The 16,410-nt window shown below is 39.2% G+C and overlaps 2 protein-coding genes across 3 annotated transcripts in view; one reads left to right on the top strand and one right to left on the bottom strand.

The window, feature by feature from the left end:
* The window catches only part of ralgps1 (Ral GEF with PH domain and SH3 binding motif 1), a 189,650-nt gene that overhangs the window by 94,720 nt on the left and 78,520 nt on the right, over positions 1 to 16,410 (bottom strand). The window lies entirely within an intron of this gene.
* angptl2b (angiopoietin-like 2b) overlaps positions 1 to 16,410 on the top strand; it is a 42,776-nt gene that overhangs the window by 7,698 nt on the left and 18,668 nt on the right. Inside the window, exon 2 of one of the 2 annotated variants that reach the window (XM_062999209.1) lies at positions 8,055 to 8,928. In XM_062999209.1, the coding sequence (XP_062855279.1) occupies positions 8,070 to 8,928 (859 nt within the window). In that variant the 5' untranslated portion in view covers positions 8,055 to 8,069. Of the gene's footprint in view, positions 1 to 8,051; positions 8,929 to 16,410 lie in introns of both variants that reach the window. The other variant, XM_062999210.1, reaches the window with a different exon arrangement.

Below are 16,410 nucleotides of genomic sequence, written 5' to 3'. Positions count from 1 at the left end.
AGCCAGGGGGAAAAAAGAACAAACAGAGATACATATACACAAAGTCATCAGATACAATGAGAAACAGGTGTAGAGAATGACAATGAGCTAATCACCGACAAAGGCAGATTAGATCGTAGGCCAGGCAGGGGAAACATAAACCGAAGATAAATAGAATGCACATGGAGTGCTGACATGGAGATAACAGTGTTCAAGGGGATGCTGGGAAGGATGTTACAATTTGTTTAAACCTTTTATTACCCTTTGAACGATCATTTGAAATAATATTTAGTCATCTTTTCCAGGACCATGTATGCATTGTGTAACTGCTGGTGTGTATACCTTCCTTCTGTTCAGTAAAATAACAATGTTTTTGTACAGTGGAGAAACATGCAAAACAATTCAGGGCTCATGTACTATATTCATAGGTATTTTACACTTTTTTTACACTACATTTGCGGCATTTGGTAGACGCTTTTATCCAAAGCGACTTACAATTATAACTGAACACGTTTTCTTTAGCAATTGGGGGTTAAGGGTCTTGGTGGGGCTTGAATCGGCAACCTTCTGATTACTAGTCCAGTACCTTAACCACTGAGCTACCACTGCCCTATCACAAACTGGAATCCCAGGTGGCATGTGGGGCGAATACGCTGGCCCGAAAATGCACAGGGGTCAAGCTGGCCAGACATCCGACAGGTCGACAGGGTTTATATTGGCGATCCTTTGCTGTCTGGTTGAGGTGCCTGCGTAAGGGGTGGGTGACTCCCAGAAGACATAGCAAGACACTCTGTATTCAGTACAGGCAGGAGGTGAAAAACAGACAGCGAATTTATACAAGTCGGATGGGGTACTTGATAGTCGAAGGCATTTTAAAAGTTATATTAGTATAGTTCTGTTAATATAAAGTTGATGGTTGCCTTGTTTTAACTGTACACATTTATATCAGTCCACAGTAATGTAGATTTAAGCTTCCTGAAATTAGAATTCAAACAATACAATTCAAAAAGTCTGCTGCTAGTTAAAATATCATCACTATTCATCTATTAAGAGTCAGTTCTTGCTTTATTTTCCCCATAAGCAAGACATTTCTTTCAGCAGATTCTGTTGTTTTCCTTTAAGCAAAAAGAGAAACATTGTTCTCATGAGAATTCCTACAGAGAGAAAAACTACAAAAATGCTCCATCTTTCTTTTTGACTTAATTAAAATGTCACTGACTCTAACCTTGTGCCAAATAAAACAGAGAATGAAGTGCACATAAAAATTTCTCTCTGCATGGTTGTGAAGTGTTATTCTCAATGATCCACAGTGGCAGTTAGCAGCCAGCTGGCTATACAGAATTCATTCAGATAAATGCATATATACAGTATATATAATATAATGCATTTATTTGAATGCCTGACCAATGAATTAAAGTCAGTGTGCCAAAAGAACCTCATTATAGACTCATTATATGATACCACAATCAATACATTTCCCTACATTTATCCTGTCACTGCAAAAAATTACTTTTAATATTTCTAATCTTTAACATACAAATAAACAAAGTGATCAACAGAATTAGTGACTAAAAATAAAAATCTGGAAATAGCTTGGCAGCATTAATAATAAAATGACGACATAATCTTTGTGTAAACAATTGTATCCCTGCCTGTGTAGATGTACAAGGAAACTAAAGTACCGTGTATTAACTATGTAAAACTAAGTAAATCTGTAGTTAGTATTAAATATTTAAAGTAATTACATAATTAAAGTAAATTTTAAGTAATTACAATATCACCACAAAACTATTTAACTTGTTAATATGTTAATATACAAACCTGATATCCAGAAAAAGTTGGGACACTTTATAAAAATACAAAAACAAAAACGTAAATAAAAGTAAGTAAAATAAACTCTGTAATGTGTTAATTTACTTGTACCTTAATTTAACAGACAAAAAGACAAAGAAAAGATTTGGAGCCATTGAGTCACATCACCTTTTTTAAATGACACTTTTTATCATTTGTGAAATGAATATGATAATTGTTGCAGTTTTGCAAGTGGATTTTTTTGCCCATTTTTACTCTATACTGCCTAACAGTTTGTGGTTGCAGTTGTCTGATTCTGCTCTTTATAAGCCATACATTTTCAATATAAAACAGATCGGGACTGCAGGCCAGTCCAGCACATACATTCTATGTCTAAGCCACACTGCCTTAACTCAGCAAAATGTCCAAAATACAAGCTTTTGGATCAATAGCACCTTTATATATAATTTGATCACCCATGCCTTGAGCGCTCATGCACCCCTGTGCTATCACAACTAGTTAATTTTTTTCCCCTTATTTTTGGCATGTAGAATCCGGCATCCGCTTAAACAAGCTTAAACATAGACTCGTCTGACCACAGGGCATGTTTACACTGTCTTTTGGTCAATTTATCACTTAAAACTGTTGTCTTGATTTTGTTATATTTAGGGTAATTACACTGTATTAGTGAAACATTAGAACAGAAAATGTAATATAGTTACAGTGACATTGTAGTACTGGGTTTTCTGTAAGTTAAAGGGCAAAGCACAAGGGTGAGTGACGGGTTTCAGGTGGAGTGCCAACCAGAACCTGCATGTAACCCCTAAGGCACCATAGCCAAGTCACGATAGGATCTTCCAGTGTATTTCTCCTGAAAACGTGTCATTCTAAAGCACTAAAGCATGGAAATGTTAGCAATGTCTTCATTCGTTTTGCAATTGTTTGTTTGTTTGGGTTTATTGCCATATCAGCAATGTATTGGCTATTTTATGGCAAGGACAGGTATTTGAACTGTAAAATATTACATGTTCATATCATTTGTTTTAAATTTAGATTTCCTAAAAAATGAACAATTTTAACTGGAGGAATCCTATCAAACAGTACTTTTATATTCTCGACGCTGTAAAAAATGTCTCTGATTGTAGAAACCATAGCGCATTCTAATAAAATATGTTTAATTGTAAGGGGGCTAGCACATAATTGACATACTGGTGCCTGCTCGCCAACCAGGAGGTGTCGGTGGGAGAGGGCAGATTGGCCTATTCGGCAACGGGTTATAATCGTCTGGTCTTGTCTATTTAAAAACTCTCGATTGTGTGAAATACCGATGTTGGGAGTTATTTCATGGAGTTTTCGTTTTGCAATAATATTTATTATACTACTAAAGGTCTGAAACTACAACAATTACACTGAATTTATATATTAGATAGATTGTTGCTCACATCAAATGCAATACGTGGTCTCTGGTCTACTACGTGCTAAATAGATGCAGACTGGACTAAAAAGTAATTCTAAAAAAAATCTCCCTTGCTATACATCATTAAATCATAATCTGCAACAATGTTATACAGCTGCAGAGCAAAGTGTAAGTAAGTACATGATTTATTTAACGACACAAAAAAACTAAAAGGGAAATATGCTGGCTGTTCAGATTCTGAGTTCTCATGTCCTGTTTTAGATCAAGTGCTTTGTAAAGCTGGACCAGTGCTTACATGATGATGTGTAAGTCCAAACCTAAATTCCAGTTCAGATTAAATTATTTAGAATATTATTTATGGCAGATTGTTATTATTTATTATTTACCAGATTGTTTTACTGCATTTGTCCTCTTTCAGCAACATGACAGCATTCAATGACAGTCGATCCTAACAGTGACTATACTGAAACTTGGATGTATTCATTGCTGACTATATTCCCAAAATGACACGTGCAACAGTGACGAGTTTACTAAAGCTTCTCCTCTGAGGCCTGTAGAAGTAGTGTCCACACAAGTCAAATCTTATAATATAAATTATTATTTATCTTATAATATAAATAACAATCACCATGGCATTGTACTCCCCCGTGCTAAACTAGTTTTATATGAAAATAATTACACTTCAGGCAGGATTTAGCTCATGATCCTAAGTGTTATTGGCAGTGGAAAGTATTAGCTCAGTACATTAAAATTTCCATTTTATCACAGTGCTGCTCAAAAGCAATAGCTATACAGTTCAAAAATTAGCCTAACATCCTGAATTCAAACTATTACGTATGTGCAGCCTTTTGTTCTATTTCTATTTAACAGCATTACACAGTTTGGGACTGATTATATTACCTGAACCTTTTTGAATGTAGCCTAGTTAATTTCTAATAAGCAACTACCATTACATCTGAAAGCCATTAAAATACAAACAACATTAAGATTGAACTATATATATACTGTGTATATATACAGTATATATATACACTGTATATACATACACACACACACAAACTGATCAGCCATAACACTCACTCTCCATTTTATCAGCTCCACTTACCATATAGAAGCACTTTGAAGTTCTACAATTACTGACTGTAGTTCGTCTATTTCTCTACATACCTTTATAGCATGCTTTCACCCTGTTCTTCAATGGTCAGGACCCCCACAGGACCACTACCGAGTAGGTATTATTTAGGTGGTGGATGATTCTCAGCACTGCAGTGACACTGACATGGTGGTGGTGTGTTAGTGTGTGTTGTGCTGGTATGAGAGGATCAGACACAGCATCTCTGCTGGAGTTTTTAAATACCGTGTCCACTCACTGTCCACTCTATTAGACACTCCTACCTAGTTGGCACCACCTTGTAGATGTAAAGTCAAACAGCATAAAAGGGGGCTAACAAAGCATGCAGAGAAACAGATGGACTACAGTCAGTAATTGCAGAACTACAAAGTGCTCCTATATGGTAAGTGAAGCTGCTAAAATGGACAGCGAGTGTAGAAACAAGGAGGTGGTCATAATGTTATGCCTCATCTGTGTGTATATATATATATATATATATATATATATATATATATATATATATATATATATATATGGCTAAAGCTTAGCTGCATGCTTTTTATAATCATAAAGACACATTAAAGCTGACTTGCACAAGGAGTGGAAACAACATTATGATCAGACAAAACAGCAAAAAAACATCAAACATTTGCTAAAAAAAGATTTCTAAGCTGATTCTAGCACTGATTTTAACAATTACACACTTATTATTTTTCACAACATGAAACATTTTTGGTCATCTGAACCGAAAGAAAAAACAGATTTTCCCTGAGTACTTAACTACAAAGTTCTGGTGGAAATCATAGCTAACGACAGCTGCTCTTTTCATCAAAAGCGATTTGGCCTGAACTGCAGGCTGTATCAGAATTTCCATCCTCTCTCTGTGACGATAAGGCCTGAAGTTAAAGATACGTGGAGGCGCCTAAACTCACTGACGTGGCCAGCGGCCAGATCAGGCCAACGCCAGGACACCAATACAAACAGATTTAGCTGACATCATTAAAAACAGTCTCCATCTCCTAGTAACTAGATTCCAGTGTCTTATCTGGTGTACAGAGTGGGTTGTTCCCTGCGGAACAGCATGTCAGGGAAAGAGCAATTACGGGAAGTGGGAGATTTTAACTTTGAGTTCTTATAAGAGTTCAAAGCATGTTGGTCACCCGGTTTAACAAAACCTACACTAAAATGCGGAAAACTGCTGTAAGCGTGTTTCCAAGGGAACTACAAACACTGATTATAATCGGTCTCATCTGAACACTTAAGAATGTGGCTTTATTCTGGGATCTCCAATTTAGCTAAATGCTCACAGAACCAGGAAAATCAGGTCTTATAAACTACACAAATGAGCTAATACTCTCCACAACTGCACTCTACACTTTTCCTCACCAACCACTCTGGAACATGGTGTATGGTAGATCCATTTGCCTGCTTTAACCTGTCTCTGGAGACCAGGAGAAGTCATGGCTAAATTAAGAACAGGAACAGTCTGATGTTGGAGCTGACAAGGTCACTGGCATCTCAGTGGTTGAGTGAACAATCATAGGTGACTTATAAGAATCTTGATCAGTGCAGGGCAGGCTAGTTTGGTAAAGAGGCCTGCAAAGAAAAGTTCTTTATATCAAAAACAAGGATCATAATTTAATAATGACATCATATTACAGCTGGGGGAAATGAGCAAAAATGAAAATGTCTTTTGGGAGGGTTGCATATTTGAAAATAATTTCTTTTGACAATAAAATGAACATTCGAGGATTAGTGTTAAATCTAAAGACTGAATAAACAATACTTTCTAGTACACACAATATTATTATTATTATTTTACTTTACAGTAATACAAGTTAGTGTAATATTGGAATTCATTACCTTACTGTACATTTGTTTAACTTTACTACATACAGTCAAGCCGGAAAGTCTGCACACCCCTTTCACCCTCTCCACGTTCTATTACATTAAAGACTCATTCTATAATAGATTGAGTTTATTTTTTGTCATAAACATAATTCTACACAAAATAGCCCACAATGACAAAGTGAAAGCAGGTTTTTAGACATTTGTGCTAATTTGTTAAAAATCAAAATGTAAAATATCATATGCACACAAGTGTGCACACCCTTTGATATGACACCAAAGAGTGAGCTGAGGTGCATTTTGTTTTCACTGATACTGCTTGAGATGTTTCTACAATTTAATTGGAGTCCACCTGTGGTAAATTCAATTGATTGGACATGATTGGGGATTGCCAACACCTGCCTATATAAGGTCCCACAGTTGACAGTGCATATCAGAGCAAACTCCAAGCCATTGGGTTAAAAGAATTATCTGCAGACCTCAGAAACAGGATTGTGTCAAGGCATAGATCTGGAGAAGGGTACAGCAAAATTGCTGCAGCTTTACAGGTCCCAACGAGCACAGTGGCCACCATCATTCATAAATGGAAGAAGTTTGGAACCACCAAAAATCTTCCTAGACCTGGCCGCCTGGTCAAACTGTGCGATCGGGGAAAACAGGCCTTGGCCAGGGAGGTGAGCAGGAACCCTGAGGATCACTCTGACAGAGCTCCAGCATATCCTTGTGGAGATGGGAGAACCTATCAGAAGATCAACCATCCAGGCAGCACTCCACAAATCACGTCTTGATGGTTAAGTGGTCAGACGGCACATGACAGCCCGCTTGGAGTTTGACAAAAGGCACCTAGAGGACTCTCAAACCATGAGAAACAAGATTCTCTGGTCTGATGAAACCAAACAAACTTTTTGGCCTGAATACCAAGCGTCACGTCTGGAGGAAACCAGGCACCGCTCATCACCTGGCTAATGCCATCCCTACAGTAAAGCATGGCAGTGGTAGCATAATGATGTAGGGATGATTTTCAGCAGCAGGACCGGGGCGACTAGTCCTGATAGAGGGAAAGATGAATGCAGCTAAGCACACCGAGATCCTTGAAGAACACCTGCTCCAGAGCGCTCTGGACCTCAGACTGGGGCGAAGGTTTACCTTCCAGCATGACAAAGACCCAAAGCACACAGCCAAGATAACAAAGAAGTGGCATCGGAGAAAGTCTGTGAATGTCCTTAAATGGCCCAGCCAGAGCCCAGACCTGAATCCAATCGAACATCTGTGGAAGGAGCTGAAAATCCAACCTGACGGAGCTTGCAAGGAAATGCCAAGAGGAATGGGCAATAATGTCCAGAAACAAGTGTGCCAAGCTCATAGCTTGTTTCCCAAGATGCCTTGGAGGTGTAATTGCTGTCAAATGTGCATCAACCAAGTATTATGCTAAGGGTGTGTACAGGTATGTAACCCCTAAATAAACAAAAAAGAACCCAATTTATTATAGAATGAGTCTGTAACATCATAAAACGTGAAGATGGTGAAAAGGGTGCGCAGATTTTCCGGCTTGACTAAAGTAATGGTTGCTGATTGGGTTATAAGCAACATCCTATTATAAATGTTACTTAATGATAATTCCATTCTATTAAAATGACTCTGCAATTTCAATATACTGTGATAGAGATGTGTAGAAATAAACTCATCAAATATATCTTAAATATTCAAATTATGTTCTAGCCCTATTTCAAAATTAACAGCCAGTTGGGTTTATGTTTACTGTGGTTAAATGAAAGATTACAATGCATTTTCACTGGCCTGAGTGACGTGAAATGTAATTTTATTCAAATCATTTTAAGTATGTTTTATGGTTTAACCCTTGATTTTTTTTTCTTTGTGTCTCCTATTACCACTCGTCTCTGGAAGCAGCTCACAGGTGTTACCATGGAGCTTCCCTCCCTGTTCTTGACGTTCTTGCTTCTGATATGTGGACTTTTCACTGCACTGGAAGGCAGCAATGGTGTGCAGGAGTTTGACAGCAGTGATCAAGACCCTGAGCCTGGATTCTCAGAATCACGGGCCCGCCGCTCTCCAGAGCCCCCTACCCAGGACAAGTGTTCCTATACCTTCATCGTTCCCCAGCAGAAGGTTACAGGGGCAATCTGCGTTAATTCAAAGGAGCCTGAGGCAGCGGGGGAAAGTCGAGTGAACAAACAGGAGCTGGAACTTCTCAACAGTGAGCTCCACAAGCAGAAGAGGCAGATCGAGACTCTGCAGCAGCTTGTGGAAATGGATGGTGGAATTGTCAATGAGGTGAAGCTCTTGCGCAAAGAGTCTCGCAACATGAACTCTCGAGTGACACAACTTTACATGCAGCTCCTGCACGAGATTATACGCAAGCGTGACAATGCACTGGAGCTTTCTCAGCTTGAGAATAAGATTCTGAACCAGACTTCAGAGATGCTGCAGCTTACAAACCGCTACAAAGATCTGGAGCACAAGTACCAGCATTTGTCATCATTGGCCAACAACCAGTCAGCTCTCATCGCTCTACTTGAAGTACAGTGTCAAAGGAGTCCCCCAGTGATGGGTCCTAGACAGCATCCACAACCTCAACCCCAGCCACAACCTCAGCCAAGACCCCCTCCACCCGTCAACAAGCCATTTCAGCCACCAACCTATAACCGCAATAATCAGATAACCAATGAGATCCAGAGTGATCAAAACCTTAAAGTACCACCACCTCCACTACCTACTATGCCAAGTGGCACTCATGACCCTTCCACCACCAACAAGCCCTCAGGTAAGCTTTAGTTCTTATTATAAAACAGGAGGATAAAATTAATGCAATTGCCTTCTGTAGCAAGTAGCCAAAGAGCATTCTTGGGCCTGCTGTCTGGCTGAAAGGGATGTTATTCTTCTCTCTGCTATCCAAGACATTTGTAATTTTGGGTGTCAGTGAGCTCATGAGTACAGAAGGAGGAAGTTTGTTCAACTGCTCTAATCTGCAAGAAAATATTTTTAAAAAACTGCAGATTTAAAAGAGGCAGTGACAGGTTCACACGTACATATGGGATTAAATTGTAGTCAGACTCCATACCTGTTTGTAATTTAAATGTGTTAAAGTTCTCGTTCATTGTTATGATTTAAAATACACTGATCAGCCAAAACATTAAAACCACCTCCTTGTTTCTACACTCACTGTCCATTTTGTCAGCTCCACTTACCATATAGAAGCACTTTGTAGTTCTACAATTACTGACTGTAGTCCATCTGTTCTCTGCATGCTTTGTTAGCCCCCTTTCATGCTGTTCTTCAATGGTCAGGACCCCCACAGGACCACTACAGAGCAGGTATTACTTGGGTTGTGGATCATTCTCAGCACTGCAGTGACACTGACATGGTGGTGGTGTGTCAGTGTGTGTTGTGCTGGTATAAGTGGATAAAACACAGCAGCGCTGATGGAGTTTTTAAACACCTCACTGTCACTGCTGGACTGAGAATAGTCCACCAACCAAAAATGTCCAGCCAACAGCGCCCTGTGGGCAGCATCCTGTGACCACTGATGAAGGTCTAGAAGATGACCAACTCAAACAGCAGCAATAGATGAGCGATCGTCTCTGACTTTACATCTACAATATGGACCAACTAAGTAGGAGTGTCTAATAGAGTGGACAGTAAGTGGACACTGTATTTAAAAACTCCAGCAGCGCTGCTGTGTCTGATCCACTCATACCAATACAACACACACTAACACACCACCACCATGTCAGTGTCACTGCAGTGCTAAGAATGATTCACCACCTAAATAATACATTTTACATTTACATTTTCAGCATTTAGCAGACGCTTTTATCCAAAGCGACTTACACAATGAGCTGAACACGATGAGCAATTGAGGGTTAAGGGCCTTGCTCAGGGACCCAACAGTGGCAACTTGGTGGTGGCAGGACTTGAACCGGCAACCTTCTGTTTACTAGTCCAGTACCCTAACCACTGAGCTATCACTGCCCGCTGCCACCTGAGCTAATACCTGCTCTGTGGCGGTCCTGTGGGGGTCCTGACCATTGAAGGACAGGGTCAAAGCAGGTTAAAAAGATATGTAGAGAAACAGATGGACTACAGTCAGTAATTGTAGAGCTACAAAGGGCTTCTATGTGGTATGTATAGCTGATAAAATGGACAGCAAGTGTAGAAACCAGGAGATTTAATTTCAATTAATGGCTGATGGTGTACATGATGTTAAAGTGCAACATGTCTTTATTTTTGCTGGAAAACAAAGACTCCCACTAACTGTTACTACTGGTTCTTTAAACATGGATCTTAACCATCTTAACTTTAGGAGTGCCATATTATAGCCTTTTTTTAAAATGAGCTTTTATACAAGTTTTGATTTGAAAGGGACAGTTAATGTATTGTAGGTTAATGTATTGTACTGTCCATCTGGTTATGTAACAGTAAAGGCATTCTAAATTCTCTAACTCTGTATGTTTGCTAAATGTAGACAGACACCATAAAGTAAAAGCATGGAACCAAAATTCTCTTTAAAATCTGTAAGAATGTATAAAACCCACAAAGCTTGAACATTAGTTCAGTGTCTACAACCCTAGCTCGTATTCACCATACACATCTGAATGTATTTTGCATTCGTTTACATACTAACATATTCTGTGGTAACACAATGCAGATTTTGGACCAATCCAATGTTGCAGGAACTGTTTACAATTAATAATCAGGATTCCATGCATTTAACCAGCATATGAATACATTTATGTCATTTAATGTGAACTTTGTTACACTGTTCTAATTCTAAATGAGGTAGGCTTGCCCTGGTGGTTTTCTTTCCACTTCGAGGGTAGTAAGCATTAATATGTCTGCATACTTTGCAGTGTATATTGGCCGTTGGTGCCGGTAAAGTTAATTGGAAAGGAGAGTAATTTCCTGAGTGATTAAAAAACAGCTTTTCTAATGAGGCTACAGTGTGAGAGAGGGAAAAACATAGAGCAGTTATCTTTATGTAAAGAGCACTTTGCAAAACAAATGTAAATTTATAAAATGAATAAAAGAGTTCAATTGGGCCAGTGATAGCTCAGTGGTTAAGGTACTGGACTAGTAAACAGAAGGTTGCCGGTTCAAGCCCTGCCACCACCAAGTTGCTACTGTTGGGTCCCTGAGCAAGGCCCTTAACCCTCAATTGCTCATCGTGTTACGCTCATTGTGTAAGTCGCTTTGGATAAAAGCGTCTGCTAAATGCTGAAAATGTAAATGTAAAATGGCAAAGTTATCACAAATTATAAAAAAATGAAATATACAAAAAGTACCAACCTGTGTAAACAATTTTTTTATATCTAGATTTAAAAACACGAAAGTCTTTTTGTAAGGGTTTGACAGTGGACAAACCTCTGTATGGACTGTACTGCCTCGGGAGAGCAGCATTATATTTCATAATATATAAATAACTTAAGCAGGACTTTGTAGTAAGAACAAGAGCTGATGCATTCTCAACTAGCTAATGTTACTAGAAATGTTAGATTAGAAATGTAATTAGAAATGTTATTATACTGCCACCCTGTATGAACAACGATTGGCTGTTGTTCACAGGGTGGGTAAACCGGACCAGGGTTCCTCATAACTGGTGCAACTGCGACCTCTGCTGGCTGATTGATGGCGCCTGCCCGGGTTCGAGGGGTAATGCTGATCAGGGTGTGGCTCTCCGTGCACAAGGCTGATCTGCATATGAACTCGCCTCATGCAGGTGAAAAGAGGCAGTCTGTACTGCACACGTGTCGGAGGGGGCGTGTGTCAGTTGCGATGCTTCTCAGTCAGCGGTGGAGGGTTGTATCAGTGCAGGTGAAGCGTAACACAATCAGGGTAATTGGGTACGACTAGATTAGGGGAGAAAATTGGGGTAAAATTTTGGAGAGAAATAGAAAAATGACCCTCATCAAGTCATTGCAAACAAAGAACTTTAAGGTCTTGGAAAAAATTAACCACACATTTTAGGAAGACTCAGTTCCCAACATCTGTACCCAACATCTACATCTATCTAGACTTATAAGTATTTATTATCAGCATAGAGTAGGTTTGTGTTTAGTTAGGGGGTATCTCCATTTACTGGCAATGCTTTGTAATGCTGTTTCCAACCCTGTCCAACAAATAAGCATAATAGATCATTAATCACACGCTAGTGCTAATTCAGTACTATGCAATTTCCAAAAAATGGTCATGTCATGAACAAAAAAACATACATGAGAAGCTCTTTCTTAACTATAGTATAGAAAAGAATTAAACAGAGGATTATAAGAGGTGCATGCAGGGCTTAAGGCTAAGAGAAAAAGCTGCAGGCCAGTAATCTTCTGAAAGATTTGTTAATTTATGGCATTGTTCTAACAAGGCCCAAATGGTTGTAAAGTAATTCCTTCACCTTAAGACATACACCAGCTGTCTCTGTTTCCTTCCGTCTGTTAAATCTTAAAACTACAGTGGACACTTCTAGTGTCAAACCTTAGTCAAAAAACTAACTGTAAAAAGTAGCAATTTAAAACACATTTAAAAAGTTAGAGAAATATAAGTTTTAGTTGAATTTAGAGTGGGTTTTCTGACAATCTTCTGTATCAAAAATATACATGTAGAAACTTTAATAATTTGGTAGTAGGAAAAGTATTATGACGTCATGTAACTTCAGTACATGACTTAATAATTTCTTTTGCTAGTATGATCAACGATAGCTGCTTTTTCGTGCCAATATAAATATGGTTGGATAGTACATGTTAAAAATTACATTGAAATTTAAGTCTTTTGCTAAGATAAAAAAAAAATCCAAATTGTCACCTTATATTTAGAGAAAATTTTTGGATGACTAGATAAAATAAAAACATTAAAACTCCTCGGATATGGATACAAATGTCCATAATTAAGATTAACATTTTCATGGCTGCATTTTCAAGAAGCTGCAGCACAAAAAAAGCCCCAGTTCCAAAACAAGCACCCTAAAGGCTTCTTTTTTTGCACAGCAGCATCATAACCAATGATGATGTAAATTTCCCTCGACAGGACAATGTCACCTATGTCTCAGCAGCTTTTAGTTCAAAGCCATTCTTCATCCAAATAGACCATTTTTTACAGCTTTACACAGTAGTGCCACTAGCTGGGAAAATGTATTGCTTTATATTATCTAATTACATATCACGTGCAAATAGTTCCCTTGCTGTTAAATCCTTTACAACCAATAAATCAGTGGGGGGGATTCCAGGCCGGGGGTTTAAAAATGCTGACATGCAGACTTCTAAGAAAACAAGCAGTGATCCAAGACAATTAGCTAAGAAACTCACAATGTTAAATGCTGAAATGTTAAGATATCATTGACAGTAGACCCTTGAGTTACAAACCGTTTACCATACACACATTTTGGGTTACGAACGATCTTTTTCAACTTAACGTACGAACAAATTTCGGATTATTAACCGAAATTCGCAAAACACGTGACGTCACGAACAAGTTGACTCCTACCGTGTCTCTCTCTCTCTCTCTCTCTCTCTATATATATATATATATATATACACATACAGTGGGGGAAATAAGTATTTGATCCCATTCTGATTTTGTAAGTTTACCCCCTTACAAAGACTTGAACAGTCTATAATTTTTATGGAAGGTTTATTTTAACAGAGAGAGACAGAAAAAATCCAGAAAAAATCCAGAAAAAAAAACATTAAATAAAAGTTATAAATTAATTTGTATTTAATTAAGGGAAATAAGTATTTGATCCCCTACCAACCAGCAAGAATTCTGACCCCCACAGACCGGTTATGTGCCCATGAGGCACACAAATTAGTCCTGTCCCTGTATAAAAGACTCCTGTCACAGAATCAGTTTCTTCCGTTCAAATCTCTCGACCACCATGGGCAAGACCAAAGAGCTATCAAAGGACGTCAGGGACAAGATTGTAGACCTGCACAAGGCTGGAATGGGCTACAAGACCATCAGCAAGAAGCTTGGTGAGAAAGAGACCACTGTTGGTGCGATAATTCGAAAATGGAAGAAATACAAGATCACAGTCAATCACCCTCACTCTGGAGCTCCATGCAAGATCTCACCTGGTGGGGTAAGAATGATTCTGAGAAAGGTGAGGTCAGTCCAGAATTACGGGAGGAGCTTGTCAATGATCTCAAGGGAGCTGGGAGCAGAGAAATGCTGGATATGACCCCAAGAACACCATCCCCACCGGGCATTTCTTTGCCTCCAAACACGGCGAGTGGAGTTGATGCCAAAGAGCTCAATTTTGGTCTCATCTGAAAATATCACATTCTCCCAAGCTTTCTCTGAATCATTCAGGTGTTCATTGGCAAACTTCAGACGGGCCTGTACATGAGCCTTCTTGAGCAAAGGGACTTTGCGGGCACTGCAGGATCTCAATCCATTACGGCGAAGTGTGTTACTAATGGTATTCTTGGTGACTGTGCTCCCAGCTCCCTTGAGATCATTGACAAGCTCCTCCCGTGTAATTCTGGACTGACCTCACCTTTCTCAGAATCATTCTTACCTCACCAGGTGAGATCTTGCATGGAGCTCCAGAGTGAGGGTGATTGACTGTGATCTTGTATTTCTTCCATTTTCGAATTATCGCACCAACAGTGGTCTCTTTCTCACCAAGCTTCTTGCTGATGGTCTTGTAGCCCATTCCAGCCTTGTGCAGGTCTACAATCTTGTCCCTGACGTCCTTTGATAGCTCTTTGGTCTCGCCCATGGTGGTCGAGAGATTTGAACGGAAGAAACTCATTCTGTGACAGGAGTCTTTTATACAGGGACAGGACTAATTTGTGTGCCTCATGTGCACATAACCGGTCTGTGGGGGTCAGAATTCTTGCTGGTTGGTAGGGGATCAAATACTTATTTCCCTTAATTAAATACAAATTAATTTATAACTTTTATTTAATGTTTTTTTCTGGATTTTTTGTTGATATTCTGTCTCTCTCTGTTAAAATAAACCTTCCATAAAAATTATAGACTGTTCAAGTCTTTGTAAGGGGGTAAACTTACAAAATCAGCAGGGGATCAAATAATTATTTCCCCCACTGTATATATATATATATATATATATATATATATATATATATATATATATATATATATATATATATATATATATATATACAGTATATATATACTATATATATATATATATATATATACAGTGTATCACAAAAGTGAGTACACCCCTCACATTTCTGCAGATATTTAAGTATATCTTTTCATGGGACAACACTGACAAAATGACACTTTGACACAATGAAAAGTAGTCTGTGTGCAGCTTATATAACAGTGTAAATTTATTCTTTCCTCAAAATAACTCAATATACAGCCATTAATGTCTAAACCACCGGCAACAAAAGTGAGTACACCCCTTAGTGAAAGTTCCTGAAGTGTCAATATTTTGTGTGGCCACCATTATTTCCCAGAACTGCCTTAACTCTCCTGGGCATGGAGTTTACCAGAGCTTCACAGGTTGCCACTGGAATGCTTTTCCACTCCTCCATGACGACATCACGGAGCTGGCGGATATTCGAGACTTTGCGCTCCTCCACCTTCCGCTTGAGGATGCCCCAAAGATGTTCTATTGGGTTTAGGTCTGGAGACATGCTTGGCCAGTCCATCACCTTTACCCTCAGCCTCTTCAATAAAGCAGTGGTCGTCTTAGAGGTGTGTTTGGGGTCATTATCATGCTGGAACACTGCCCTGCGACCCAGTTTCCGGAAGGAGGGGATCATGCTCTGCTTCAGTATTTCACAGTACATATTGGAGTTCATGTGTCCCTCAATGAAATGTAACTCCCCAACACCTGCTGCACCCATGCAGCCCCAGACCATGGCATTCCCACCACCATGCTTGACTGTAGGCATGACACACTTATCTTTGTACTCCTCACCTGATTGCCGCCACACATGCTTGAGACCATCTGAACCAAACAAATTAATCTTGGTCTCATCAGACCATAGGACATGGTTCCAGTAATCCATGTCCTTTGTTGACATGTCTTCAGCAAACTGTTTGCGGGCTTTCTTGTGTAGAGACTTCAGAAGAGGCTTCCTTCTGGGGTGACAGCCATGCAGACCAATTTGATGTAGTGTGCGGCGTATGGTCTGAGCACTGACAGGCTGACCCCCCACCTTTTCAATCTCTGCAGCAATGCTGACAGCACTCCTGCGCCTATCTTTCAAAGACAGCAGTTGGATGTGACGCTGAGCACGTGCACTCAGCTTCTTTGGACGACCAATGCGAGGTCTGT

Source organism: Trichomycterus rosablanca, chromosome 7, assembly GCF_030014385.1.
Source record: "Trichomycterus rosablanca isolate fTriRos1 chromosome 7, fTriRos1.hap1, whole genome shotgun sequence".
Taxonomy (NCBI): domain Eukaryota; kingdom Metazoa; phylum Chordata; class Actinopteri; order Siluriformes; family Trichomycteridae; genus Trichomycterus; species Trichomycterus rosablanca.
Note: the sequence above shows the minus strand (reverse complement) of the source record. Positions and strands in the feature narration are given on the sequence as shown.